Raw genomic sequence first — 27,998 nt, 5'->3', positions numbered from 1 at the left:
CAGTTTAATGCAACACAAAATCAACTTTTAAAACGGTTGGGCTGAAAAGATATAAACACATATATTTGCTTTCTGAAGACTTGATTTCATTCTTTGAAAAGCTCTCTGCGGATTACGGCCTCTCTTGAGTTTCTACCCTGGAATTGATGACTGGGTGCGTTTGAAGTGTATTGGGTCAGAGGTTCATACTTATTTTCATGGCCTCAAGAAGGGGGGGGCCCCCTGACCAGCTGGATCAGTTTGTGTGGAAACTGAAGAACCGCTTGTTTATTGTTGGAGAAATGTCAGCTATTAATGCAGATCTTAAAACTAGTTTTGCACAGCGTTTCTCCCTTCAGTGTATGTATATTTCTTGCTTGCAATGTGTCCAGCGTTCTGCTCACGACACTGCAGATCCTTTGTTTATGAGAGTGAGCTGGAGCAGTGCAGGCAGCCGCTGTGTGGCGCTCGCTCACTCGCTCACTCACTCACTGTCTCACACACAGAGCTTTTTCAGTAATTCTATAAGCCCCCCTCATGTTTTTGTATTGAAGTACAATGCCCTTGGGCTTCGTGAAACTCAAAACTAAACCTGGAAAGGAGACCATAGTGCAAACCTACTCAGAGAAAAAAAACATGCGATACTATCTCCAAAACAAAACTACAGGATTGTAAAATATTCAGCCCTTAAAAACGGGATCTGCACAGGTGCAAACAACCCACAATCTCATCAACCCACGAACAAGCTGGGGTATGGATTGGGGGCGGAATGTTATTTAGTTTTGTCAGCCTTTCGCTCTTACAATTCCCTTTCTCCTAAAGTGAGGAATGTCGCTTCTTGTCACAGCTTTTAAAAAAGTCTATTGAGCTCCGTGTGCTGGTTTGTTTATCCTTTCAGCACCAGTGTGTGACTGTGTTTGAGTAATTGTCCAGAGAGAGAGAGAGAGAGAGAGAGAGAGAGAGAGAGAGAGAGAGATGAAGTGTTTTTTTATTAAATAGTGTTATTTTAGATGGGGCTCCAATACACAATAATAATTGTAAATGTGGTTTTAGTTTTATCGCGACGGTCTTCACTCCCTCCCTGGGACTCTCTCTCTCGGAAAACTTGCTGCTTCTAAAAGAAAATCGAAATAAATAGAAAGAGGATTGCAGTAAACGAGAAGAGCAGCCCGGTGATTTGTATCCTGGAATGTGCCTTCGGACAATAAGAGCAGTGTTGACGTCCCCTTTGAAGACACGACTAATCACACACAGATCCCACTGGACGCTGGTGCATCCTGGGAAGAGTTCAGGTGCCGACTGACCATCCAAGCCGGGTTTGTGCGAAGCAAGACAGGGTGACCGATCATGCTGAGCGGACGCTGTCAATACACAACACCACTTCACTTGTTTCGATTAAATCCCTTACGAACCCCACTGTGCATGGAATTCCTTGTATACAGCAGTAAGTACTGTACTGTGTGCACAGTAATAAGCTTCTTTCAATGTGCAGACTACTGTACAGAGATGCCAGTCTGAGAAATGGTTCCCTCTAGTGGAAGGAATGTGACTCTACAGTGAGGTGAGCGCCAATATTAAAACTGTCTTAGTCACCCCCCCCCCCCCCCCCCCCCTCCCCCCCCCCCCACCTGTGACTGCTGTACAACACACAGGCTGTTCTGCCACAGATCTGTGAAAGCTCTGGTAAAGAAGTAGGAAGCAATAATTGAATGAACCCGCAGCCAGCACAAGCAGATGCTAAAGAGATCAAGGAGGGCATTATTTAAAACAGCCACCCCAAAGATTAGTTCCATCAGGGTCAGTTCGGTACCCCAGTTATAATCGCCACACGTGCGGCTGTAACTTTATCCCTCATCTGTGGCCCAACTGTGGAAATCACATAATAGTGTCTTGTACTTCACTTTCACCCATCTGGGGTAAATGAGCCATGACACAAAGCTATATTTAAAGCTTTACCACTTTACCACCTCGGTTCTCAATTGACAGGGTTCTACAAAACGAAATAAACCACTAAATGAATAATATCATTTTAATGCCCACTTCTGTCGACAAAGACGGCAGTTTTTGGTTTGTTTGCTTTGAATTTCTTTAGCAACAGAACTGAAAACGCGCGTCCACAACACCCAGCACCGTCCCTCTTTTAACACGCCTGAAAGTGCAAAGGCATTTATTGGAAAAGTATTAACCAAGCTGCCAGTTAAGACTCAGATTAGTGGCGCATTATCAGGACGGTGGTTAGCAGAGACAAGTGGAGCCCCAAGAACAATGAGGTGAGCACATGTTCTATTGTCATGGAGACACAAGAATGACTCCTCTAAGGCAACATTCCAATTGTGACTGGGGCACTGCTAGCCCTTTCCAGGTGGCATCCTAGCAACTGGGTCTTGTGGTTTGCAAAGCCCCAGTCCTTCAAGTCCCACACAGCTTGTGTCTTTGTTCCAGCCAGGGCCCCAAAACAATCCTTAAAACTCTGAATGGCTTTTCAGTGCAATTACACTAGACTTGCACTTTTGACCTACCTATGTCATTGTAGATATAACTTGTTGTAATCCTAACTTGTTGCATCCTAGTTCTTATTTTAGTAGTATTATTTGTACTTACTGTAAACTATACTGTATTTAAATATGAATCTTGCATTGTAACCCTGTACTGCCCTGGAAGTCGATTTGGATATAGGCGTCTGACCCAGGAGAGCCAGTGAGATCTGAGATGGACACACATTATTTGTGTTACAGCCTGGCTTGAACTATAACCAGTCTTAGATTATTGTGTATTTAGTGGACTGGGGTTGGAATAAATATAAGTGGCCAAAAATATTCTTAGATCTATTTCATCAACCGGTTTCTAATGCAACATAAGTTTCATAGGAGCTGCTTCAGAGACACAGCCTGCTCTCTATGAAGCTGGACGTATGGAATTCATTACTTTCAGATGGACTTGGCAGATATTGGAGCCGCTAGCGCTCCTGGCTGGGAGCTCTGAAATTCTCCTGCAATCACAAGATGGTTTCATTTCCCTGCTTTGAGCTATATAATGTAAAGCTCATATAATTCTACACAATAAAAATAACAGTTAACTATATAAATATTTTTTTTTATTTGCCATGAATCACAAAGATCAAACAGTGCTATAAACATGGCACAGCCACATGGCACATAGACTATGCATGTAAATCACGACACGCACTGCATGCCCGAAATGAAGCCTTGTATCAAAAGGCATGCTGTTACAGAGCTGGCAGGACCTGGGTTTAATGTCTCACCTCCTTCAGGATGGAACCGATTGCACTTCATATGTTACAGCACCGGATTCACAGACCAGACCCAGGCTTGTGCTTTCGAGATCTCCTACTGGCTGTCAGGGGTCTAATTTTTTGATTGCAAAGACACTTGTTCTTTCAACTCTTCCCCTGTCCCAAAACGTGACAGCCCTCCAAGTGACCACTGCCCCAGGGTCAAGCAGAGTGTCCTGTCACACACACCCATGGTATTGCTGCGGTCAGCGGGTGTTTGTGAAGACCGTGCTGGCCGTTCAAAGCCTTTTACGGCGGCCGCTCAGCTGCCCCCTGTCAAAATTTTAAAAAGCATCTTTGTTTTACAGCTGTCTGTTTTTAAAAGTCTTACAGAGACTAGGGGGTGAACTATGCATCAACAACTACTGCTGCTGCAGAGTCACTTCCAATAGGACCTTGTTTGTTTTACGTCCCATCCAAAGGACGGAGCACAAGGTTAAGTGACTTGCTCAGGGACACACACAGTGAGTCGGTGGCTGAGCCGGGAACCTCCTGGTAGCAAGCCCTTTTCTCTAACCACTGGACCCCCAGTATGGTTGGGGGGCACAATAACTTTTCTCTACAGCCTGCTTCACAGAACTGACTGCCACAGCAACAACGCACAGCCATGGACTCCAGTGCTTACATGAGCATCCCTGTCTGAAATACAGCTACATAAACCTGCCCCAGCTCTGCATTCAGTAAATATTTTGCTTCATGCTTTGCAAGTCTCCTGGCTGTTGTGAGAAGCCCCTCATTCCAGCACAGTAGCTTGGCTTGGGTTGGCTCCAACAAAGTCTTGCTGTGATAAATAAACAGCGAGTCAAGCCCTGGAACTCTGCCAGACAGAACTGCGGACTAATGGATTCCAACTGCCTGCGCAATCACCTTTTAATACCTTTTTGACAGTTGCGACCATTAAAAACACATGGATTCAGAGAGTGTTAGTGGAAGTCACATGACCCGTGCAGGGGACGCCATTCGGAAACTGGAGTGTAGAAATGTTGGTGGTTTGTTGGTTGTTCCAGTTTGAGAATTCATTTTCCATCGTCATCAGAGGCACAGTCAGTTCTTTGAGATGCTTTTAGACAAGATGTCTGAATCAACTCAAACTGTCTCCTCCCAAGTTAATTACTGACGGGCTGATCCAGTTAAAACCAATTCCAGAGCCTTCTATTAATAAAGAATATCTGTCTGGATCTGCAGAAACCACTGTGCCTCACATATTAATATTGTCAAATAAAGATAATCCTGGTTAAAGGGTGCTGATCTATCGGAGATCCAGATGTAATAGATTTATTAATGACAGCAATACTGAGTGCAAAACAGCACCACTCTTCATGGACTTGGTCTTTATGCCAAACCGTTGCACAGTTTGTGGAAATAAAAAGCATAAAACCATAAGAAAGCAAGAAAAGTTTGGGGAACGTTTGGGCCAACTGCTCTATTAAAGGTTGATATTGATTGCCACACGTTTGCATGCACGCAATGTGCAGATACAAAAATAAACCTTAAATATAAAAACTAAAAACACAGAATGCAAGAAGTTCATTTAAGAAGATTCACCCCTAATCATTGTGGTTCTGGATTACTCATTAATAAACTGATTGAGGAAAGAGCATTCCTGTCTCTGCCTGGCACTCCCTGCCCTCACTCAAGTCACATTCCGGGGAGGGGGCAAGGTTTGCCAGGACGTCCTGGGTGGGGGATGTGTTTCCCCAGCTGATTCCTGGCACCCCCCACCCCCCCATCCTGAAAAATCCAGAACAACAAATAGGCTGGCCAGATGCTAATGAAGCTGGCTAGCTCCAAACGCGTCCCTACAATATATATGACATGCTTTAGAAACATGACATGATCCAATATGCGGAGATCTGTTGTGTGGAGCAGTGACCTTGCGATCCTAAATTTTAACCCCAGCTGAGTCAGACTCTGAAGGCTAGAGCTGAGAGGCTGGGAGCCAGGAGATCAAGCAGGGTCTGAATCCTGCAGTGCAGCCACTGAGTCACGGTGAAACCGAGGAGTGCTTACTGTGGTTTAGAAGCTAGAGTTCATGAATCTGCAATATAATACGAGGAGGAGTGCAGTATAACGTGAAATAAAAAAAAAAAAAACAATAAGAGATTTTACCTAAAATGCTAATGCCGTCATGCGAGATTAAGTTGAATCAGGTGGAGCCCGATTCTAGATTCTCATCCATGTCCTTGAGTCCACTGCACTCAGCAGTATGAGAGTCTCTGTGCTTTAATGAATACTCAACGTCAAACACAGACTTGTTTGTTGCAGAACCAGAGACTAAACATACTAATTCGGAAAACGGCAGCGAGAGAGACGGGGAGGGAGCTCTTTCTCCTTGAATGACTCCGAGTTCAGAGTTGCTCTGTTTTCCTTGGACCTGGATAAGCGTGTGATTAGGCAGCACAGCCTCACACAGGACCTGCGAACTGAAGAGGAGCCAGAACGGAAAACCAACAGCCGGAATAAATATTATCCGGGCACCGAGAATGCTTTCTTAAATACAGCGATGGGGGTGGAACTGGGTCTCACAGAAAGCGTTGGATTGACAGAGCTGGAAAATCAATTGCTTGTTTTATCCTCCCAGCAGGTAAAGAAAAGCAATCACAACTGGATAGCTTCTCCACTCTCTCTCTACGCCCCAGCCAATACATAACCAGGCCTGACACTGCTTAGCTTCTGAGATCAGATCAGCACTGGTCAGGCCTGACCAAACAGTGTTTCTTACTGTGCATCGGACCTGATCAGTAAAAGGAAAGCAAGGATGACCGCAGTACAGAGAAATGATTAGTAATATATTATTAAATTACGGATAATGTCCAATGTGACAACACTATATGCATTGAACCGCTCAGGCAAAACTCAGGTGATGCCACGCAAGGGCTCACAGTTCTGTGCTTTATCCAGACAGGCAAGAAAGTCAGGGTATCGATACCTGGTGAATGCTCGGAATAAATACACCTAAAACAGCAACAATCGGACCATCTTCAAGGAAGTGATCCATATCTCAGGAATTTAAAACTCTACAGGAATTTCAATCTCAAACAAACTGTAACAAAAGCAAACACTGCGAGTTGGTCTGTGTTCAAAGGCAGACGTTTCCCATTAGAGCGCCCATGTGAACTGTTCTTTAAAGATATGTACAGCTGTCTAGAAGAGCACACCTTGGGTGATAGAACCTCACAAGCTATCTAATAGACATGGTCAATTATACTAACTTATATAATGTGCAAAATTACACAGCATGTTAACCTACTGCTAACTGACACAATAAGGGTAAGTGCTGCGTTTGTGACAGATCCTCATACTGAGCCGAGCTCAATGCCTCCCTATTTGATTGAATCTGCCCTGCCTCAATCAGAGACATGCCACCTCAGTTTCACTTCCTGAGGGATATGGGGGAGGCTGCAAAACCTCCGGCCGTGCAGAGCAGCGTGGGATACAGGAGGACTTCCACATCAAAGTCTTACAAGATTCTAGTGAAGAGCAACGTTAGTGGAATACTGAGAGAGGAGTCGAAGGAATGTATTTGTCTTGGACAGCCCGGCACAGTCCTCTCATTGATATCGCTGCTATATTTCTTTTCACTTCTAAGACCCCCTACTGCAGTTATTTATTTTATGTAGCAGAATTGTTCCAGCTGAGATGCAACATCCTGTTTCTTGAACGAAAAAGTCTCCCTGCTGGATGGGACCGGGGCACCAGGAGGCCAAGTGTTTGGCACCGAAACTCAAATCTATCTGCAGGCTCCCAATCCACAGCTCTAACCGTTACGCTACACCCCCTCCTGTCTGAGTTAAATGAAAAAAAAAAACCCAAGGAGATTCTACAGTAGTAGCTTGATTTATTTTCTGATGTTCCAATTTAGGGCTATGTACCGGTAATAAATTGCACTGGTAATTACTTGTATCAGGAAAATCAATCTCAGCAGTAAGTGTTAAAAAATTCATGTTTCTACATTTCTACAGTCAACGTGTTTTCCAGCTCCTGTAGTCTGCCAAACGCTGTTGTGTTTAAAACGTCATGACAGCCTTTACAACACGCGGAAGACAAATCATTTCAATATCATATACAAAAAACACAGAATGTACAGTAAAATGATTTCTAAAAATGCTATTCATTTGTCAGAGACAGATTTGTAAACATCTCTAATGAACCGAACACCTTGTCATGTCAACAGTGCTGCCTGGAGGAATGTTGATTCCACTGGTGTAACACACAGCTGTCGAACCCTAAATTAACAGCACGGAGGCACTAATAGCCTTTGTATTAACGAGCAATGGGTGCAGATATTTCCACCTCATCCCACAATCTTGGAAACACTGACCCATAGTAAAAGATTATGGTTCAGCTTGTGTTTTAAATCCTAATTCCTCTGCCTTGCATATTGCTCTAATAAACAACTAATACAAATTATTCTCACTTGCTGAATACTTTCGAAATACTGATCACTCGAAGCAAGAAATTCCCGCCAGGCTCGAATCACTACCAGGGATTTAGATTTCATTCTTTGCACCAGTTTTGTATTTGACCTTTCTGCTAGGAAAGCAGAGCGACATCAAGAGATCTTTCTACTGGGTAAAATGAAAGTGGAATTAAGAATGGAAAGGGTTCATGAGTGGAACCAGCCCTCAGTTCTTGAAAGGAGCGCTGAAGCCCCAGAGGATTCTGTTCACTAAACTGCTCCTGGGAATTCCAGAGGATTCTGTTCACTAAACTGCTCCTGAGAATTCCAGAGGATTCTGTTCACTAAACTGCTCCTGGGAATTCCAGAGGATTCTGTTCACTAAACTGCTCCTGAGAATTCCAGAGGATTCTGTTCACTAAACTGCTCCTGGGAATTCACACTCCTGTTATATGATCAGTGCGCCACCTACTGTTACAGATTGGTAAAAGCTATTTTCTCTCTTTGTCAAGCTGAGTATTACAAGGCAGATGTCTCCTAAATGTGCCAAATATGCATTTAAAATGAAGAGCTTTTAAATACTTCTGCTGTCTGCAAGGCCAACGTACCTGTTTAAACTGTCAAATGCTAAAAATATATAGATATTCTTTTAAAAAAAGAATACTTTAGTCTTTTTAAGGCAATTTTCTTGATCATAAACTTCACTCTTTTTCAAAAACACGCAGCAGAGCCGGAGTCCAGACAATACACATGGTTTTGTGAAAGATTTTGACATGAACAGCAGCACTTTCCTCTGAAATTACAGTGTGCTGAAGTGATATTAATCAGAGTTAGCAGCCAGGAGGAGCTGGGGGGCTCGTTTTTACAGATTCTCAGACCCAGAACGGTGAGAGAGAGAAAGAGCGAAAGAGAGAGACAGAAAGAGAAAGAAAGACAAAGCAAGAGAGAAAGAAAGATAAAGAGAGAGTGAAAGCAAAAGAGAAAGAAGAGGGAGAGAGAACGTCAGGAACCTGAGTCCTTAATGATTAACAGTAAGAGTACTAATTGGGCTGCCTGCTTGCTAATTGTTTTCCCGCAGAGCTCCCTTCCTGTGACCCAACATTCATTTTCTGGCCTTAATCCCAGTGCTGGCTGCAAAGCACATTCACAGACTCCCACCAGTGTGACTTAGCAAAGCAGAGATCAACCGTATAGAACACACCCACACAAACTATACCTTCAATCCATAATACAGCACCCGACCACCACCCTTACAACTACACAAGTGTCACAACAATTCCTTTATGTTTCTGTGTACAGAAGACTGTAGTGCTGACAGCAAGGAATTATATATTAGTCGAGATTTGAAAACACGACTGAGAAACCACTACACCTTCAGGATCTGACGACTGACCGTCATACAAATATGTTTTTAGAGATTAACGCTCCTAATCTAGCGTGCGTGACGTGGTTATCACACAGCCTTTGATGTCTGTTTTCTCAATCACTTGCAGAAAAAAAAGAGAAAAATGACAATGGGATCCCACTATAATACCAGTGGATTACGCTGCAGAAGCCCTAGCAGAACCATTATCAGTAACTCAATGTGGTTAGTCCTTACAAGGCAGTACCCCAGTACCCTAGCAACATGTTTTCATTGATATAAACTGCTGCATAGTCATTGGAGACCATGCCACTTGCTTGACAAATATCACTCGGATATTGTGACGTTTTTTCACACTCACATTTTGGTTTTGACTCTGAATACCAGCATTCACTCCAGTAAGTGACTTCCTGGTTAAACAGCTAAGGGGCCAGTCTGTGAAGTTGTAACCCTAACTCCAGCCCCTTGACGATGTGTTAAAATGACTTTGCCTTGTGGGTAGAGGCAGAGCAATGAATGATGACAGCAGCGCCTCACAGTATTACTTTGCCAAAAACCAGCAGAGATGCCGTCAAAAGGACTGGGCTTCAATCTCGTCTCTGGCAGGCAATCAAAGAGTGGGAAGAAAAAACACAGAGGAGAATAAAACGAGATACTCCACACAGGGAGCCCTAATCGGCTTATCCGAAAGTGGGCAGGATTTTTGGGAACTGGCTCCTGAAGGGGTATGACTGGTTTTGGGAAACAGGAAAATCTAGAAGACACCAAATCCCACCCTCTTTACTACCCGACCCCAGTACCCAGCCTTTCAAATCTCAGAATACATTTAATCCAGTAGGCAAGTCTGTATCAGCTAGTGTGCCACCTACCCCTCTCTCGTTGTCGTACAGCGTTTGGAGAGCTGGGAGTCACAAGCACTCATCTCTTTGTGAAGGTTTCCTGAAAAATATACAAAAGACCATTAAACCAACAAAAGGATTATTTTCCACTGTCCTCCAGTATATCAGGGCCTGGGCTTTGGCAAAGGCAGCACAGTGTTTTCATTGCAGATCCTTTGTGTGCACAGCCCCTCGGAGGACCTTGGTAATATTAAAGCAACTCTGAGCTCAACCCAGACAAGCCTCCACACGAGGGCCTGTGATTCTGACACTAAATCTCTCCCACCTGCTCTGTCAATACCTGTGCTGCAGGAAACAGTCCCGTCTAATCACACGTTAGCAGTGCTCACACCTCACACAGCTGCCTCGGGCTATAGAATTGGCCCTGGCTCTATGATTTCAAACCTCACATAGAATGTGCTACCTCAGATACCAAAATCAGAAAAGCAATGGAACCTACATCAAAAGACAGCTCTATCATTCGGCCACTGTGTGCAATTGGACATGCTTTGAGCAGTACAGGACGATTGCCATTATTATCCAGGGGCTTGTGCTCCTAGTGAGATGTTTAGAATCTTCTGGGCTTGTCTTGGATGATAGAGATTCTAAAATGAGTGTATTTAGTGTTTTTAATTGAGTTAATGTAGTTAGTGCTGTGAGCTTCAAGCCCAGGGAATTGGTGCCAGGGAGTTAGCGGATCACCCGTAGCTTGTTTCCTGTCTGTTAGGTTGAACAGTTCAGCCCTCGCTGCATGAGGGAGACTGGCTGTGTCATGGGACTTGGCACCAAGCCTGCACCATCCCACTCCAGCGCAGTCAATGGACAGCTAATGGCTCTGGCTATCTGCCTACTCTGTGACAGAGCCCTCCTGGGTTTGAAGAGACCAGGTGAGGTGATTCCGGAGCCCATGGCAAATGTGGCACCACGTGAATTAGGTCTAATCTTGTGGTTAGAAAAATTGTAGAAAAAGAAGTCACATATATTGTCACGAACAACACAGAGATACCTTCAGAAAATATATATATATATTATATATTATATATATATATATATATATATATATATATATATATATATATATATATATATATATACTGAGTGGTCTAAGCTGATCTTGTGTATTAAAAGATTAGTCACATTCAGAGATTTGTCACGCAGATAGAAATATGAAAAGAAAATAATAGTTTTGAAATTCATATTATACATAAGAAAAAAAAATACACCTTCTAGGTAGTTTCACACATTGTACGGAAACATGAAGTACTGTATATTGTTTTACTTTCCCATGTGGAGAAGAGATGACTTTAAAAGAAAAAAATGAGGGGGCAAAACATGCCTAAAGCTAGATGTAACCAATGCAACCCTGAAGGACAGGATACTGAACTATCGGGTTGCATTGGCTAACCCTAGCTAGCTTCATGCCAACAGTGCCACCTAGTGCACGTTTATGGCACTGTTTATAAATTATGAAGTTTCTCTTAAAGGGGTCTCCTGCATTGCAGCCCAGCGCCTTAACCACAGAGTCACCTGCTACCCTGCAGTGTGCAGCATGACGTCCAATTATAAATAGAGGAAGATCTTTGAGCCAGAGATCCAAGAGCGTAGTTTTAACCTACAGGAAACCATGACGTCAGCACAAACGCTTCCGTGGCTGCCGTGTGGGTTTCACTTCTGCTCCTCACTGCGAGCCAATGGAAAGCCAAAGGGGCCCCCAAGCAGCCAATAAAAAGCCAGAACAGGCAGTCTGGTTTGAGAGATGGGCCAATAGGGAAAGAGGGGGTGGGAGCTGGGCGGGTGGATCACCCCACCCTATCTCTGACAACAGAGAGACAGACAGAGAGACACAGGAGCTGTTCCGGGGATCAGAGAGCGGAGGACACGGATCGGGGTTCAAATCTCCGGCAGTGTCCAGGATCATGGCGTACCAGCACAAGCTAGCCGAGAAGCTGACCATCCTGAACGAGAGGGGCAGGGGTGTGCTCATCCGCATCAATTACATCAAGAAGGTGAGGCAGCCTAGCCTGGGCCTGATCCGATTGTACAGAACCACCCTACACACAGGGCTTGTGCAGAGCAGAGGACACAAACAGGGCTCAGCATTTTCAGCATTTTACACTGCACTGAGGCCGATAGGGGTGGGGAGGGACCAGAGCGGGGTTTGAAAAAAGAGGACACACACAAAACGGTAATCTGCTAAATTACTGATCTCACAATGCAAAGCAGTATTTATTTCTCGTCCAGCTGGAAGTAACAGATATCTCTGCAGCCTTTCTCTGTGAGGTTTACTGTTCCATTTACCCAATGCTGACCCCCTGCGTACCGTAAAGAATCAGAAAGGTGTAATCCTCTGGCTCACGGATGTGCATTGGAAACACACAGAAACATGCACACAATATTGTGGCTGGCAGGTAGCAGGCTGTAGAGACCCAGCTTGAAAGAGGAAGTCACAGACATGTGAAGACAAAACAGGAAGCAGAATGCTGCACTGAAAACTGCTGATATTTTGCAAAACAAGGAAGTGCTGGTGATACACTGTAACTGTGCAAAAACAAAGCTGCGGGTAACTGCAGTTCATGGCCTACATGAACTGCAGCAGTCGGACATTGTGGTTGGTTTTGTTTAACTCAAGCTCTCTCCTGTTTCACAGACATGTTCGGACCCGAAGCTCAGACCCTCATGCCTCACAGAGAAGAGCATGGAGTCGGCTGTAAAGTACATCAACAAGAAATTCCCCAACATTGACTTCCGAGGAAACAATGTAAGCACCCCAAACACTCCCTCTCCCCCCCACCACACCACCACCGCTCACGGGTAAAACGATGGTACCTTTAATACAGATATGTTTTACATTTAGCAAAATCTGAACAACATCCAGAAGGAGAAGTCTGAAGTGCTGAACACCCTGACGAGTTTCTACCATACCTTCATCGACGTAATGGAGTTCAGGGTGAGTCCGGGCTCAGGGTGATGCAGTTCAGGGTGACTGTATAAGGGATTTGTGGATTAGCTTACAACCTTTCACTCATCGATGCTTTACTCATCCGTTGCAGGACCACGTTTATGAGTTGCTGAACACAATCGATGCCTGCCAGTGTTTCTTCAATATTGTAAGTGCTGCAAATTTTAAAAAAAAAATTGGGATTACGATCGTTTATCCAGCTGTGTGAATCAATTTATCAATTATATATATATATATAAAAAAACACCCACCCATGATCTGATGAGCATGCCTTCTCCCCACAAGACTGTAAACTACGAGTTCACGAAGAGCTACCTGGACCTGATTGTCACCTACACCTCTGTGATCCTCATGCTGTCCCGCATCGACGACAAGAAGGTCCTGGTGGGGATGTACAACTGCGCTCACGAGATGTCCAACGGAGCCAGGTAGGCACAAAGCACACTCACTTAGAGAACACAGAGCGTGAGCAATGCAATACTGCAATCCACCCATGCCAGGTTTATATCAATGGGTTGTAGCAAATCTAACATACGAACGTAAGAAATCCCAGAACGAGAAAAGGCCATTCGGCTATCCTCGCTCGCTTTGGTGCCATCGTGATCTGTTAGCGCTCAGGAGAGGAAAAACAAGAACCCTCTAACCAAGTTAGTAGGGGAAATAAAACCTCTGGGAATCCGTGGCTAGACGGACCGCCCTTCCTCCAGGCAGCTAGATAAAGGTCAGAGAGTCTCTGTGTGTGACAGGGCTGTGCTTGGTTGCAGTCGGGTGTAGTGAGTGCTGTGTGACAGGGCTGTGCTTGGTTGCAGTCGGGTGTAGTGAGTGCTGTGTGACAGGGCTGTGCTCGGTTGCAGTCGGGTGTAGTGAGTGCTGTGTGACAGGGCTGTGCTCGGTTGCAGTCGGGTGTAGTGAGTGCTGTGTGACAGGGCTGTGCTCGGTTGCAGTCGGGTGTAGTGAGTGCTGTGTGACAGGGCTGTGCTTGGTTGCAGTCGGGTGTAGTGAGTGCTGTGTGACAGGGCTGTGCTCGGTTGCAGTCGGGTGTAGTGAGTGCTGTGTGACAGGGCTGTGCTCGGTTGCAGTCGGGTGTAGTGAGTGCTGTGTGACAGGGCTGTGCTCGGTTGCAGTCGGGTGTAGTGAGTGCTGTGTGACAGGGCTGTGCTCGGTTGCAGTCGGGTGTAGTGAGTGCTGTGCGACAGGGCTGTGCTCGGTTGCAGTCGGGTGTAGTGAGTGCTGTGTGACAGGGCTGTGCTTGGTTGCAGTGAACCCGCGTACCCCCGGCTGGGACACATGCTGCTGGAGTACGAGCCGCCCTGGAAGAAGCTGACTGAGGAGTTCGGGCCACACACCAAGGTGAGGGAACCCCTCCCTTCCACTCCTAAAGCTGTCAGACATGGTAGAAGCTTGATGATGATGATGATGATATTGATAATGTCCCCCCCCCCCCCCCATCCTTTCCCCCGCCAGGCGGTGACGGAGGCCCTGCTTTCTCTCCAGTATCTTTTCCCGCGTCGGAATCTCTCAGCGGGACAGTGGCGCAGTGCCCAGCTTCTCAGCCTTCTGAGCGCCGCGGCAACCATGCTGAATCCCGCCCACAATGAGACGGTAAGGTACTGACTGACCTACCACTGTGACAAGGTGTGCCACTGACTCCTCCCACAGTGACATTGTGAGCCACTGACTCAGTGACACAGTGGCTGCGTTAAGTAACTGAGTGGTTCAGAACGAGTCACTATGGAATAGGGAGCCACTGACTCCTTCCACAGTGACAGTGAGCCATAGACCACTCCCATAATGACATAGTGAGCCACTGACTCCTCCCACAGTGACATACTCAGTCACTATGTTGGACTGACATACCCTGCCCACTGGGTAACAACAGCCAGAGCCCTCTCGCCAAGTTACTGAGCGAGTTCAAAAGCCTGAACTAAAACAGCTGTGTCCTTTCTCCTTAGATGCTGTGTGAATATCTGCCAATGGAGGTGATGGAGCGATGGATAATCAGTAAGTTCACAATGCAGTGACAATGTTGGGTCATCTGACGTGTCCACTGTGCAGGCTTTTTAAGTAGCCCTGATGTATTTTTGCAGTTGTATTCCTATAGAACAGCCCCGATCCAAGTCTCTTCATGAACTCTCATCCTTATCCAGGTGGAGGGCAGCCTGTGTTCCCCCACAGATCATGATCTTCTCACACGCCCCTCCTCTCCTGTACTGGGCCTCCAGTGTTAAACCTCCCTGGAGCTGTGAGACAGCATCCCGGGACACACACTGAGCCTGTCTCCTGTCTAACCTCCCCCCCCCCCCCCCCTCCTGACCCCCTCCTCCCCTGAGCCTCTTGTCTAACTCTAATCCACCTCCCCTGTGGCCCCCAGTTGGGTTCCTGCTGTGCTACAGTAGCCTGAGCACCAACCTGCCCTCCCTGGAGCTGTGGAAGAGCGCGCTGAAGAGCAGCTTGTGCATCACGCTGATCAGGGACGAGGTGCTGCTGGTACACAAGGTCAGCGAGGACTTCTTCGATGGCCTCAAGGGGTAAGGATCGCTGCCCGGCCACAGCTCTACTGCAGCCTGTCAGCTTGACGTGTCTTTGGGCGTTTACATTTTAACAAGCGGAAACAAAATAGCATAACTTTATACGAATAAAAAACACCATCCATTATCCAACATATGGGACTGACACTGTGTGCAGGAGACGTTACTCAAGCGTACGCTTTACTGATCTCATTGGTTTTTCTTCTTCTCCTTCTCCAGACACAGTAAAAGGACTGCAGATATAAAGGAATGCAGGGAGTATGCCGTTGCCAACAGGTCAGTGCATCTCAACACTAAACACTGCATGCGGATCCATTTTTGAGTTTGGAAAACGCGATTGTTATTGGCTGGTCTGCAGCATTTCTAGAGTTCATTTTGTCTACGATCCCTTCAACTGCAATGATGTGAAACGTACAAAACGGTGTGTTTCCGTGCAGTGGGCAGATCCATAGGGAAAGAAGAAACTTCCTGAGGAGTGCTGTCAAGGAACTTGTCAATATTCTTTCAGATGAACCCGGGCTGCTGGGACCCAAGGTAGGCAGCTGGGATTCAAAGCAAGGGCTTGTCTCCGCTCTGCTCCACAGTCTCTGTCTGTCTGTCTGTCTAGATCCTGTATGTGATGCAACTGAAAAACATCGACAGCTAAAGCCACATCACCCTATAGAATTAACTAATTTTGCTTTACAAAGTCGAATGAAACCTTGCTGAATAATGAATAATTGAATTACATACAGCATTGTAGTTTTCCCATGTACTTAACGAAAAACTGACAAAAATTGAAAAATGCAACATGAAATACTGTACTACTGTAATGGCTTCCGGTAGACTTGCAGATTGTAGTTTCTTTGATTACATGATGTTAAATAAAATAAATGATGTTCATACAGTTTTTAAATGATGTCTCAATCCTACAGTTCTAGGCTTAACTTTTTTCTACCCCCGCCAGGCCCTGTTCGTCTTCATGGCTCTCTCTTTCTCCCGGGACGAGGTCTGCTGGCTGGTCCGTCACTCTGAACACGTCCTCAAGACCAAGACCCCTGAAGACTACGTGGACACGTGAGTGAAAGACACCCAAATCCCTGCCAGCTGCAGCCGACGGGGCCTCCGACAGTCTAAAAACAAACGTGACTTAAGAGTGTACAGCCCTGGCAGAGGATTAAAACAGAGATTATTATTATTATTATTATTATTATTATTATTATTATTATTATTATTATTATTAATTAGTCATTTGACAGACGCTTTTATCCAAAGGGACTTACAGAGACAAGTGGGTGAACTATGCATCACAACTGCTGCTGCAGAGTCACTTACAATAGGACCTCGGATTTTACGCCTCCTCTGAAGGACGGAGCGCCAGGAGGTTAAGTGACTTGCTCAGGGTCGCACACAGGGAGTCAGTGGCTGAGCTGAACTGAGAACCTCCTGGTAACAAGCCCCTTTCTTTAGCCACTGACAAAGCTTTAATAAAATAAATATCAGAATGACTACTGCTGGCGCTCCAGATGATTCACGGAATGGCTGTTGTTCCAGGCACATCGCAGAGCTGCTGTTCTGCATGGAGTCGCTTCGTGCTCTGCTGCGCCGCCACACCCCCGTGCTCCAGCGATACCACCTGCAGTACCTGGCACAGTTCGACGCGCTGGCACTCAACGACATTGTGCAGGTAAGGAGCTGGGGCCACTCCCAGGGTCTTAGGCGAACCGTTTGCACTGTGTTTGTTTTGCCTAGAGCACTTTATCCTGTTCATCGTCCATCTGTAAATAAATGTATAACATTGTGCAATCACATAATTACCACATATAGCTATTGGCACAAACAAGACTTTTCTGTGATATTTTTTGGGACCGATAAGAACAGCTGTTCATTTGACTCCAGTAATTTAGTGCCGATAAACAGACTGGATATTCCTAACCGCATTTCAATAATAAGGACTCCCCGGTTGTTGAGGATTAATTTTATTTGCACGCCCCCAGACACACACACACACACACACACAGAGTTACCATCACAGACCCTGCATACTGGGACAATCCTCTAGATGAATGCAATACCTCCTGTCTGTAGAGCCTGTTTGTCTGTCCGGAAGAGGAGTCCATCCTGATGTCCTCGTTCGTCTCGACTCTGTCCTCAATGACTCTGAAGCAAGGTGAGTGAGAACGTGCCCGACCCAAGCAGTCAGCCAGCACATTGTTTTAATTGCACCAGAAAGGCAGCTTCTTCATAGCCGTAGCATTTGGAACCCTCTGCTTCTCCTGGCAACACACAAAGAGGTTTTCATTACTCTGTGCTTTCACCTGGCTGCTGTACCACACCATGCACCCTCATCATAGAAGGTAGTTGGATCAGGGCATAGTGTATCCATTCACATTGGTTCACGTAAATGCATATTCAAAGCCCTTCACCCTGTGCCTGACTGTCTCTTGTGTTCCTGTTGCAGTGGACAATGGGGAGGAGTTTGACCTGAGAGGGCTCAGACTTGATTGGTTCAGACTGCAGGTCAGTGGATTCCATGGGGTACGGTCGCAATTCTAATGATGTGTGAAAGGCCAACAGACCTAATCTGATACTACTAAGAATAAACACCCCAAGGAGGACGAGGGAGGGGATAGCTTGCTCCGGTCTGAGAACACTAAACCTAAAATGCATCAAAAACAAATAAAGCTGAAATTCACTTTCCACATCTTCAGCGACATTCAACAGCAAGGATCACCATCAGGCTGAAAAGCGGTCTGCGATCTCTTATTGCTTTAACTGGATTTAGCGCAGTATTTACTGCTGGTGATTCCTAACTGACTATTTGACCTGTCAGAACTGCTAACTGTGTCCTGTGTCCCTTCCAGTCCTACGCCAGCGTGGCCAAGGCCCCGATGAATCTCCGAGAGTGTCCACAACTGGCCCACCTCATGAACATGATCGTCTTCCACACCTGCATGATGGATGGCATTGACAGCCTCATCCAGGAGACCTCAGACCTCTCCATCTTCTGGTCAGTGTCCATTCAGCTCCACATCCAGGTGTACCCGGGAGAACCCTCTCATTAACAAACATAGGCAGCAATCTACTTTAATAAGAAGTTACAATAAGAGTTAGCTGGAAGAAGAGACATGAATAGGGAAGCTTATGCTGTCATGCAGAAGGAGGACAATGGGGATCACTGGTGCATGAGAGCAATGCTTGCTTGTATCTGTTTCCAGGTTGGCTTTGTATGCAGGATGGTTTGCCAGTTTGTGCGACACATGCGGTATCCAGATTGCCAGATCAATAACAGACTCCTGGCTGTGTTGTGTCCCTCTGCAGCTTCTACCCGCGAGTGTTTGAGAAGATGTTTTCTCAGAGCAGCGATGAGCTTCAAATGCTGAGATACCTGATCTCCTTCCCTCTGCTCTGCTCACACTTCAGCAAATGCACACACAGCATGTGCCCAGAAGAGGTCAGTAGAAGTTTAGCCTTCTGTGCGCTCCACTGTATCCGAATGGAAACCGAGCCGAACTTGCAGCAGTAGGTGGTTATAAATGACACCTTCAAGTTCAGTTCTATTAATCTCAGGAAGCAAATTATATATAATAAAAAAGGGAATCATTTCCTTTTTTTTTTTCAACTGTGTTTATTTTTAACCAATGACATTTCACATAAAACACATATGGAGAAGATATTTTATAATACAGGTATGTGTGTGTGTGTGTGCTTCTCTCTCTTACTCTACAGCTCCCTCTCCTGGAGAAGAAGAGCCTTCATTTCTGCACCAGCTTCCTGGAGGAGATCGCCAAGCAGACCTCCAACATCGCCATGGAGATCTGTGCAGAGCAGCGGAACCTCAGCGACAAGGTACAGCAGTCAAGACCCCCACAGGACAGCGTTAATATTGAGACAGACATGGGCACAAATTCAACTTTTAACAGAGCATAACTCAGACCTGCAGGGCAGGTAACCGCTCAGTCTTGGTATACCCCTGTGTGACTGTCAGATACACACTGAAGCTATTTAACTAGTTACAGTTGTCAGAAAGAGTCAATAAATGCTCCAGAGCAAAGTTTACTCCATGTATAAATACGCCCACAGCTAGAAAATAAATGAATTTAAAGCTTTGTAAATCACAAAGACAAAAAAAAATAAAAAAAATAAACTTGATCAAATAAAATAAAATATAAACTTGCCGTGACTGCATGCGGCCACAAGGTGGCAGAATGGGATAAGGGAACGTGCACAAAACACCAGTGCTGTTCTAAAAAGAAGATGAGGCAGCAGTTGAGTGAAGTGCATTATTTGTTGGGATTAGGAAAGAAAAAAAAACGCAATTTCTTGTACTTGCACTTTAGTAAACACATTAATATTACAAAATATATTAATAAATAAAGGGAGTTGCCTTCTTGTAGTGATGTTTTCACTCTGTCCCTCCTCCTAGCTGCTGCCTAAGCACTGTGCCCAGACCATCAGCAAGGCCCGCAACAAGCAGCAGAAGAAACAGGCAGCCAAGAGGGGCGAGCTGCAGCACGAGAAGCCCGGGGCGGAGAGTCAGAGGAAGGACCGAGCCGTCGTCACCAAGTCAGCTGCAATTTCACCCTGTAGTACAGGGCTTCCCAATCCTGCTCCTGGGGACCCCCTGTGTCTACTGGTTTCCATTCTGAGCTCTCAATTATTTAATTAGACCCTTGACTGAACTGATAATGTGCTTAATGAGACCTTTTTTTAAATGTTTTCGGCTCTTAAACAGCTGCAGAGTTCAATTTAGCTACAACATTTTATAAATAACCTGAACTCTGCAACTGTTTAAGAGCTGAAAACAATTTAAAAAGGTCTAATTAAGCAAATTACCAGTTCAATCAAGGGTCTAGTTAAGTAATTGAGAGCTCAGAATGAGAACCAGCAGACACAGTGGGTTCTCAGGACCAGGGAGGGGAAACCCTGCGTAGTATACACTGTATATACCCGTGCTCACGTCAGAGTGGCGCGGGTTCACGAGCACGTTCTCACTCCGCAGGGTTGCCAGTTCCATTTAAAACTAGCGGAACTGGGCTTGCCCGTGCAGGCAGTCGCTTACAATTTTCCTTCGTTACTTTTAGCATAAATTTGGGGCTTTTTTTTTTTTTTCCTGGTAAAGTGTGTCTGAATTATGGGGGCAGCTGGCAACCCTACTTTCGAAGCTGAAGGAAATGACATTGTTCTCAGCATCTGATGCCCTGCCTCTCCCTCTCTCTCTCCCTCCCTCCCTCCCTCCCTCCCTCTCTCTCTCCTCCAGCATGGATAAGCTGCACCTGACCCTGACAGAGCTGTGCTTCACGTTTAACTACTCTTCTCATTTCACTGTGTGGGAGCACGTCGTAATCCCTGCAGAGTACCTGCTCGCACAACTGGAAACTCGACTCTCCAAGTAACACGATCAGACCTTTAGGAATGACAGAAAAACGCGTGGGCTCGAAAGTACAGCTCTGGCCCAAAGTTTTGCATCACCCTTTGGAATTAACTCATTGTGCTTCATAAAGTCGAATGAAACCAGCTGAATAATGTTACGTTTACGTATACAGTACTTAATGAAAAACAGAAGAAATAAAAAAATAACATTTTGAAATTTAACATGAAATACTGTAGTACTATTAGGGCTTCCGGTAGACTTTTTTTGTGATATGATTTTGTAATTTATTTGATTACATGATGTTAAATAAAAGATCTAAATGGTGTTAATACATATATAGATATTTTTTAATTATGTCTCAATCCTAAAATTCTAGACGATGCAAAACGTCTGGCCATAGCTGTGCAGTGTGATGTTATTGAGCCCAGTTTGATTGAAAATCTAACAAAAATATTTATACAACAGGCTTCACCCACTAGCTACTACAAACACATGCAAAAGCAATACATTAGCATCTGCTTGAATAGAAGCAATCTAGATATCCTTCAAGCAGTCTGTTACAACACGTCTCACTGATTTGAATAATTCAGGGTCACCTGCGGGGTCACTCGCATGGTTATTATAGTTTAGAGCTCATGTCTATGTTTCCCATGTATTTAGCAGTGAGTTTCCCATGTATTTAGCAGAGTTTCCCATGTATTTCGCACTGAGTTTCCCATGTATTTCGCAGTAGTTGTACTCTAACTCTGTGTGCTTGACTGCCCTGTGCATTCCCACACTGATGGTTGCGGAGCCTGACTGTCTTGTTCCCGGTGTCTGCAGGACCATCATCCGCATGGCGAACTACAACCAGACCACGAAGGAGATCAGCCGCCCCTCTGAGCTCCTGGCGAGCATCCGGGCCTACGTGGAGTCTCTGCACACGCTCTCCAGCTACATCAACGTAGACGTGACACGTCTAGTCAAAAACGTGTTGCTGCAGCAGACCCAGCCACTGGACAGTCTGGGGGAACAGACCATCACCACCCTCTACACAAACTGGTAACACTCAGCATTAACTCGAAGCACTGCAAACTTTTGAGACCGTATAACAGTGTGTGTGTCTGGCTGCGGTCGCGCTGACAAGCTGCTCTCGGTTCCCAGGTACCTGGAGGGGCTGCTGCGTCAGGCAAGCAATGGCACCATCACCCACTCCCCCACCATGAGAGCGTTCATGAGCCAGCCGAGCGATAACGAGCAGAGCTTCAGCGCACAGGAGTACTCCGACATCTGTGGTGAGAGCGTGGGCGAGGAGCTACTGAACACTAACTAAATATCTAGTGTGCTGCACGCAACGGGTGAACTTACCATAGCTGCACCAGCAAGGACAGGGGTGGAAATAGGACCACCCCCTGCATAGCAGTGTGATCCACTCCTGGTTTTTTACTGTGAGTTTAATAATAAGACACACCTGAGCTAGATACCTAGACACTGGGGCTAGTCAAGCACATGTTAAAACCTGGAATGGGCGAAACTGCTATGCAATAGGAGTCTTGTTTCCATCCTCGATGGACATTGTTTCAATACAGCAGAATGGCTAGACACTGAAACTAGTTTTAGTTACCGGTACTTGATTAACTTAAAAAGCGATGCGTGGAAAGCGTGGCAGTTTGGGGTGGACGTAATCTCATGAGATAAAGTATACGTGGTATTTCATTTCTTTTTTCTTTCTTTCCCTGTAGAACTGCAGGCTCTGTCAGAACTGATAGGCTCCTATGGGATGAAGTTTCTGGGTGAAAATCTCATGTGGCACATCACCTCACAAGTCAATGAGCTCAAGGTATGGTGACTGAAGCGCTCTGGGATCTCTCAGGGATCTCTCCGGGATCTCTCAGGGATCTCCCCGGGAGGTTTGGTGGTCCAGTGGTTAAAGAAAGGCGCTTTTTACCAGGAATTTCCCGGTTCAATCCCAGCTCAGCCACTGACTCACTGTGTGCGACCCTGAGCTAGTCACTTAACCTCCTTGTGCTCCGTCCTTCGCACGAGACGTAAAACCGAGGTCCTATTGTAAGCGACTCTGCAGCAGCAGTTGTAATGCGTATTTCACCCCCTAGTCTCTGTAAGTCGCTTTGGATAAAAGCGTCTGCTAAATGACTAAATAATGGTGATAATAATCTCTCAGGGATCACTGGATCCTTCGCTGCCAATGCCCCAAGAGCTTCCCTGGATTCACATCAATTCCACTGGCATACATGTTGCATTTTGTTCACTATAAACTATAATACTTTCTTCCGACGGTATTAAACAGAGCAAAAAAAAAAAAAAAAAGAATGGCTATATCACGTTCGCTGCTCAAATCCCTCCTTTTTTAAATATACAATTTCAGAAACTCGTAATCGAGAACATGGATGTTTTAGTGCAGATGAGATCCAAATTCGACAGACCAGAGGAGATGGCTGCCCTTCGCAAGAGGCTGCCAGGTAGGTAAGGGACGGGAGGGTGGGGGGCAGATATGAAAAAATGTGTCATATTTTTAAACGGCTGACAGTTTCACACTGTTGCATTGCTAAACACCTCAGTTCGCAGCTCTCATTTGTTACAACATTAAAAAAACGTATGCACTATGAATACACTGGTGGTGTGTTACATACAAATACACTGGAGGTGTGTTACAAACAGATACACTGGAGGTGTGTTATAACACAGGCCTGAAACACCGCTGACCAGACTACACTTTCTCCACAGCTGGAGAGAACGTTCTGAAGAGAATGACCATCATCGGGGTCATCCTTTCCTTCCGCGCAATGACCCAGGACACACTCCGAGACGTGAGTATCGCAAGAGATGACTGTCGACCAGACCAACTCTCTGACCCCTGCACACTGCTCTAGGAAGCATGACAATAAAGTAGGAAAACGAGAACAGAATGGCAGATCTTGACCATTAGTTGTCATTGTCACGAACAGTAATTCTAAGTGAATTTGCCTATGTATATTGCAGCTAACTGTGCACTGTTAATACTGTAAAAATGGGGAGCCCACTCCAGGACCGCGATATATCCGAATCCGCAGTATAGCGAAGGGCGATATAATGAGGGGTGGGTGTATTTAGGTAGTAGTTAATTCCGGGTAGATTCAATCAAAGTACAGCATTACCTGCATTATTTCTCTGATCAACGGGGCTATTCAGTCAATCAAACTGCCAGCCGTAGGAGGATACGCCCCCACAGTCTGAACAGTCAGTGTAGCAGCTCAGACTCACAGCTGCAGAGAGGAGACAAGTGCCCCAGCCCTATAGAAACAGCAGCTTGCTGGAGAGGAAAGATATCTGGCAGGACTCAAAATCAATCATGTGCAAATGGTGTGCAGTTCCTGACTGGGAGGTGCCCTACCTGAAAGCTCCCCAGTGCACAGAGTAATCTGCACACTCTGTTCCTGCTCCTAGGTGTTACACAAACACTGCCCCTACCTGGCGGGACCTATCGAATGCCTGCGGGATTTCGTCACACCAGACACGGACATCAAGGTACTGTCGCTAGCTCGTCTCTTCCTGCTGGCTAGGTGGATAGCCATTAATCTGGGCTGCTTCATGTTAATCATATATCTTTTCTATAGCTTCCATTGTAGAGCACTGTTCTGTTGCTTCAGGCTTCACTGTGAGGTTGCACCACATCCTGTGGTCTCAAAAGGTTTGTTGAACTGAGCCCCTGCGTGACTGACTGACGCACTTCAGAGTGAAGCCTCAAGGGGCCCGGACCGCAATGCAACATGTCTTACAAGTTTATCTCTTAGCCTTTCCTGCTCACGTCTTCCCAATACCCTTCAACGGAACTGAAAATAAAGCCCACGAATTACAACAGCCTTGTCCAATCAACATGAACGCAACTCCCATTCTCAAGTGCAAGGCCTTGTATTGACCTTGTTTGGGACTCTGTATTGACCAGTGTGTGTGTTTGGGACTCTGTATTGACCAGTGTGTGTGTTTGGGACTCTGTATTGACCAGTGTGTGTGTTTGGGACTCTGTATTGACCAGTGCGCGGCTCCTCTCTCTCCTGCAGGTGACTCTGAGCGTGTTTGAGCTAGTCTCGGCGGCCGGCATCCCGTGTGATATCGACCCCGCACTGGTTTCAGCACTCAACAACATGCGCACACGTAAGAAACGTCTCCTCTGGCCATTTTATACAACTAGTGACATGCTCCTTCATGGGAAAAACAATGCCTACAACAACGATAAATAACAATTAAACAGTCAAACAACACAGTAGGATGAATGCGATTGAATAACACACCCCTGTTCCTGGGGGTCTCTGCAGTATGTGGTTTCAATATGCACTCTGACGATGTGTCAGTGTGTACTGTAGCCCTCCCTGCTGTATGCTGCACTCACCTGCACTCCTGTGCCCTCCTGTAGAGAACTCCTCGTTGGACGAGGAATACAAGCTAGCCTGCCTGCTGCTGGTGTACATTGCCGTGTCCCTGCCCGTCCTGGCATTCGATCCCGGCTCCTTCTACAGCCGGCAGTTCGGAGGTGAGCCCGCATCCACCACGCTGTGTCCACGTGTGCTGCTGCAGAGTAAAGCAGTGGTTCATAAATAATACGTACAGTTGACTCTAACACAAGTAAATATGCACAGCTGACCATGTCTCTTGTATTAGTTTATTTTTACTGTTGATCCCGATTCTGAAGAGATTTCATGTATTTAAATGCACCCTTAAATAGATCTAAAAAAATGTAATTACAGTAAGTTTCGTTTTTGCTTTTCAAACTGGGGATTGTAGCATCAGTCTGGTTAGCTCAAGTTGCACTATTCTGTATCAGTTTTTGAATAATTTAAAAAATTAACCCTCCGAGTCCTTTGGCTGCATTTACCATTTTCAAATTGTGCCAAAATTCTCAAACTAGTTCCCACAGTAATTGGGTTTGAGTTACAGCAGAGTGTAATGAAGCTCACTCCCACTGCATTCAGAAACAGCCCCTGGCCAGACATAACGAATATACATATTATTTCCTGGGAGCACTTAACATTCACTCAGAACGAGGCACATCAACGTTGACGAATGTTATCTGTGAAATTTTCCACCCTTGAAATGAGCTTGCATCTGGACTCTGGTGGTCTCTCAGCTACCGCAGCAATTACAAAGTGTGTCGACCTCAGGAGCACTGCATGATGTGACAGGCTGAAGTTTAGTTAGTTGCAGAACAAAATGAAAATCTAGAAGACGTCCGTGCTCCACTGAGGTGCAATGCAGGTGCTGTAGCTTGTCGTCTCACGCCAGCTGTCTCCCACAGGCCACACCAACAACATCCACTGCATAGCTGTGGCCGTCAACCAGCTGGCTGCAGCAATGCTCACCACCCTGAACAAGAACATCGAGGAGCAACTCAAAGAGTTCCTTCTGGTGAGTGAGGAGAGGGTGTGGAAGCTGGGGGGGGGGGGGGTTGGGGGGGTGAGCAAGGAGTGTGGAGAGGGTGTGGGAACTGGAGGGGGGTTAGCAGGGAGTGTGGGAGCTGGAGGGGGGTGAGCAGGGAGTGTGGGAGCTGGAGGGGGGTGAGGAGGGAGTGTGGAGAGGGTGTGGGAGCTAGAACGAGGGGGGTGAGGAGACAGCAATTGCAAAGATATCTGGGCTTTGCAAACAGGCTTGAGATGAAGGTCCTGACTCTCCCAGCACTGAGTTTTACAAACTGATTCTCTCCAGATTGCCTCATCCACTCTGCTGCAGCTTGGCCAGAACGTGGAGGGACTCGAGAGCAAAAACAGAGACTCCATTTACCTGCTGCTGCACCTGGTGAGTCCATCCGTCTGTCCATCTGTCTGTCTGCCTGCCTGCCGTACACAAAAGTTATTTATTTATATTTTCAATCACCGGGACAGTTAAAACGATAGCTCTGGGGGGCAGGATAATTCAAGTTACAATACTCATACTTTTTAAAACAAAAATGTGTAATTTATTTTACCAGATAAAAGAAGTCATGTAGCCACCTCATTTAAAGCAATATACTTTGCAGGTTGACACAGGGCCAGTCAGTGATCAGCACTAATGTTGTGTTTGCTCTCCAGATTGTGGAGGAGTCCCCCTTTCTCACTCTGGATATGCTGGAGAGCTGCTTCCCCTACGTGCTGCTGCGTAACTCGTACAGAGACGTTTACCAGACCGTCCCGATCACGCTAGGGTGAAGACAGAGCCCACAGTGTCCACAGAGGTCCTGCCAAGACAGAAGCTTCCTGCTACCAGCCCTGACCCCAGTGAGAAGACTGCCCTGCGAGCTCAGTGTGCCGCACCTGAGCTTGAGGTCTCTGCTCCAATTGAGCTCAGGTGTAACTAATTCAATGTAGAGTAAAACCTGCCAATGTTTAAACTGCTTTGCAATGGGGGTTTAGTGTCCCGAGCTCACTGAAGCTTGTTTAATGTAAGGAATCAGCATTCGATTTTCCCTTTCAAAGAAATATTGAAGTTCTCTTTCAAACCAATCCCAGGGTACTTGTGTGACCACTTGGTGGCACTACAGTGTGTAATAATCCCATCAGAATCCAAAGTAAACAATAACACTTTGAAGGGCAGTGGATTTTAGCCGCAATATATAAATGTTAGATGCATATATATTACTCTCACAGGTCTAATTGTAGCTTATAAACTGACCATCTCTTTGCTCAATGCTAACAATTAAAAAAAAATAATAATAATTAGCAGTTGACACAGTTGGCCTTGCACTGTAATATTTTCTAAAGATCTTTAATCAATAATAAACTGGTGTTATTAATTTTGTGAATATGTATATTTCATTTTTTTTATTTTAGTTCTCTCTCCCTCTCTGCTTCAGCACAAGTTTTCTTTGGGGTTTCCATGCTGAGGATTCAGGGGTTAACGGTTGCCAGGATACATACAGCCTTCCTGGAAATAATAATTAATCAGGGATGCAGGCGTGCTTCATTGGGGTGGTGGGTGGAACAAGCCAGGCACTAACCTGCATCAGGGCAGGAAACAGGGGTTCAAATTTATTTCAGCACGGATTGAAATAGCAGCAGGGTCCCTAAGCACAGACACAGTGACACAGGAAAGGTGTGCTGCTCCCAGGGGCCTCACACAGAACAAATGCTTCAATTAGCAGAGCCTCACTTACCTCACTACCCAGTGGAGAGCTTTCTTCTATTTTCACTGGGCCTGAATTTCCAAACAGTAACCTGCTCCAAGCACACTTACTGGCCATTTGCTTGTCTGCTTGTAGAGCTGCTTGCAGTGAAGTTCTGGGATGAAATTGAATGCTCTGC

General features: G+C 45.8%; 1 protein-coding gene across 1 annotated transcript; it reads left to right on the top strand.

Moving 5' to 3' along the window:
- The first annotated feature begins 11,732 nt into the window (after nt 1-11,732).
- LOC117401037 (nck-associated protein 1-like) lies at nt 11,733-27,490 on the top strand. Its single transcript, XM_059011580.1, has 31 exons — nt 11,733-11,917; nt 12,559-12,669; nt 12,766-12,858; nt 12,962-13,018; nt 13,156-13,298; nt 14,130-14,220; nt 14,335-14,472; nt 14,823-14,871; nt 15,242-15,398; nt 15,618-15,674; nt 15,836-15,932; nt 16,345-16,454; nt 16,932-17,064; nt 17,466-17,547; nt 17,839-17,897; nt 18,242-18,387; nt 18,699-18,831; nt 19,107-19,226; nt 19,804-19,943; nt 20,638-20,769; nt 21,574-21,792; nt 21,895-22,025; nt 22,473-22,570; nt 23,117-23,210; nt 23,476-23,558; nt 24,175-24,255; nt 24,789-24,882; nt 25,142-25,258; nt 26,021-26,130; nt 26,428-26,517; nt 26,790-27,490. The coding sequence occupies exons 1-31, from the start codon at nt 11,828-11,830 to the stop codon at nt 26,904-26,906; spliced, it is 3,372 nt and encodes a 1,123-aa protein (XP_058867563.1). The 5' UTR covers nt 11,733-11,827; the 3' UTR covers nt 26,907-27,490.
- The last annotated feature ends 508 nt before the right edge of the window (nt 27,491-27,998 follow it).

Source organism: Acipenser ruthenus, chromosome 42 (assembly GCF_902713425.1).
Source record: "Acipenser ruthenus chromosome 42, fAciRut3.2 maternal haplotype, whole genome shotgun sequence".
Lineage (NCBI taxonomy): Eukaryota > Metazoa > Chordata > Actinopteri > Acipenseriformes > Acipenseridae > Acipenser > Acipenser ruthenus.
Note: the sequence above shows the minus strand (reverse complement) of the source record. Positions and strands in the feature narration are given on the sequence as shown.

What these genes read in the sequence shown, in the direction of transcription:
- LOC117401037 (XM_059011580.1), top strand. Translation starts at nt 11,828, where the DNA reads ATGGCGTACCAGCACAAGCTAGCCGAGAAGCTGACCATCCTGAACGAG. An exon ending in GATGGAGCGATGGATAATCA is followed by an intron (nt 14,872 to 15,241) that starts GTAAGTTCACAA and finishes TGTGGCCCCCAG; the next exon opens with TTGGGTTCCTGCTGTGCTAC. An exon ending in AGCGGAACCTCAGCGACAAG is followed by an intron (nt 19,227 to 19,803) that starts GTACAGCAGTCA and finishes CCCTCCTCCTAG; the next exon opens with CTGCTGCCTAAGCACTGTGC.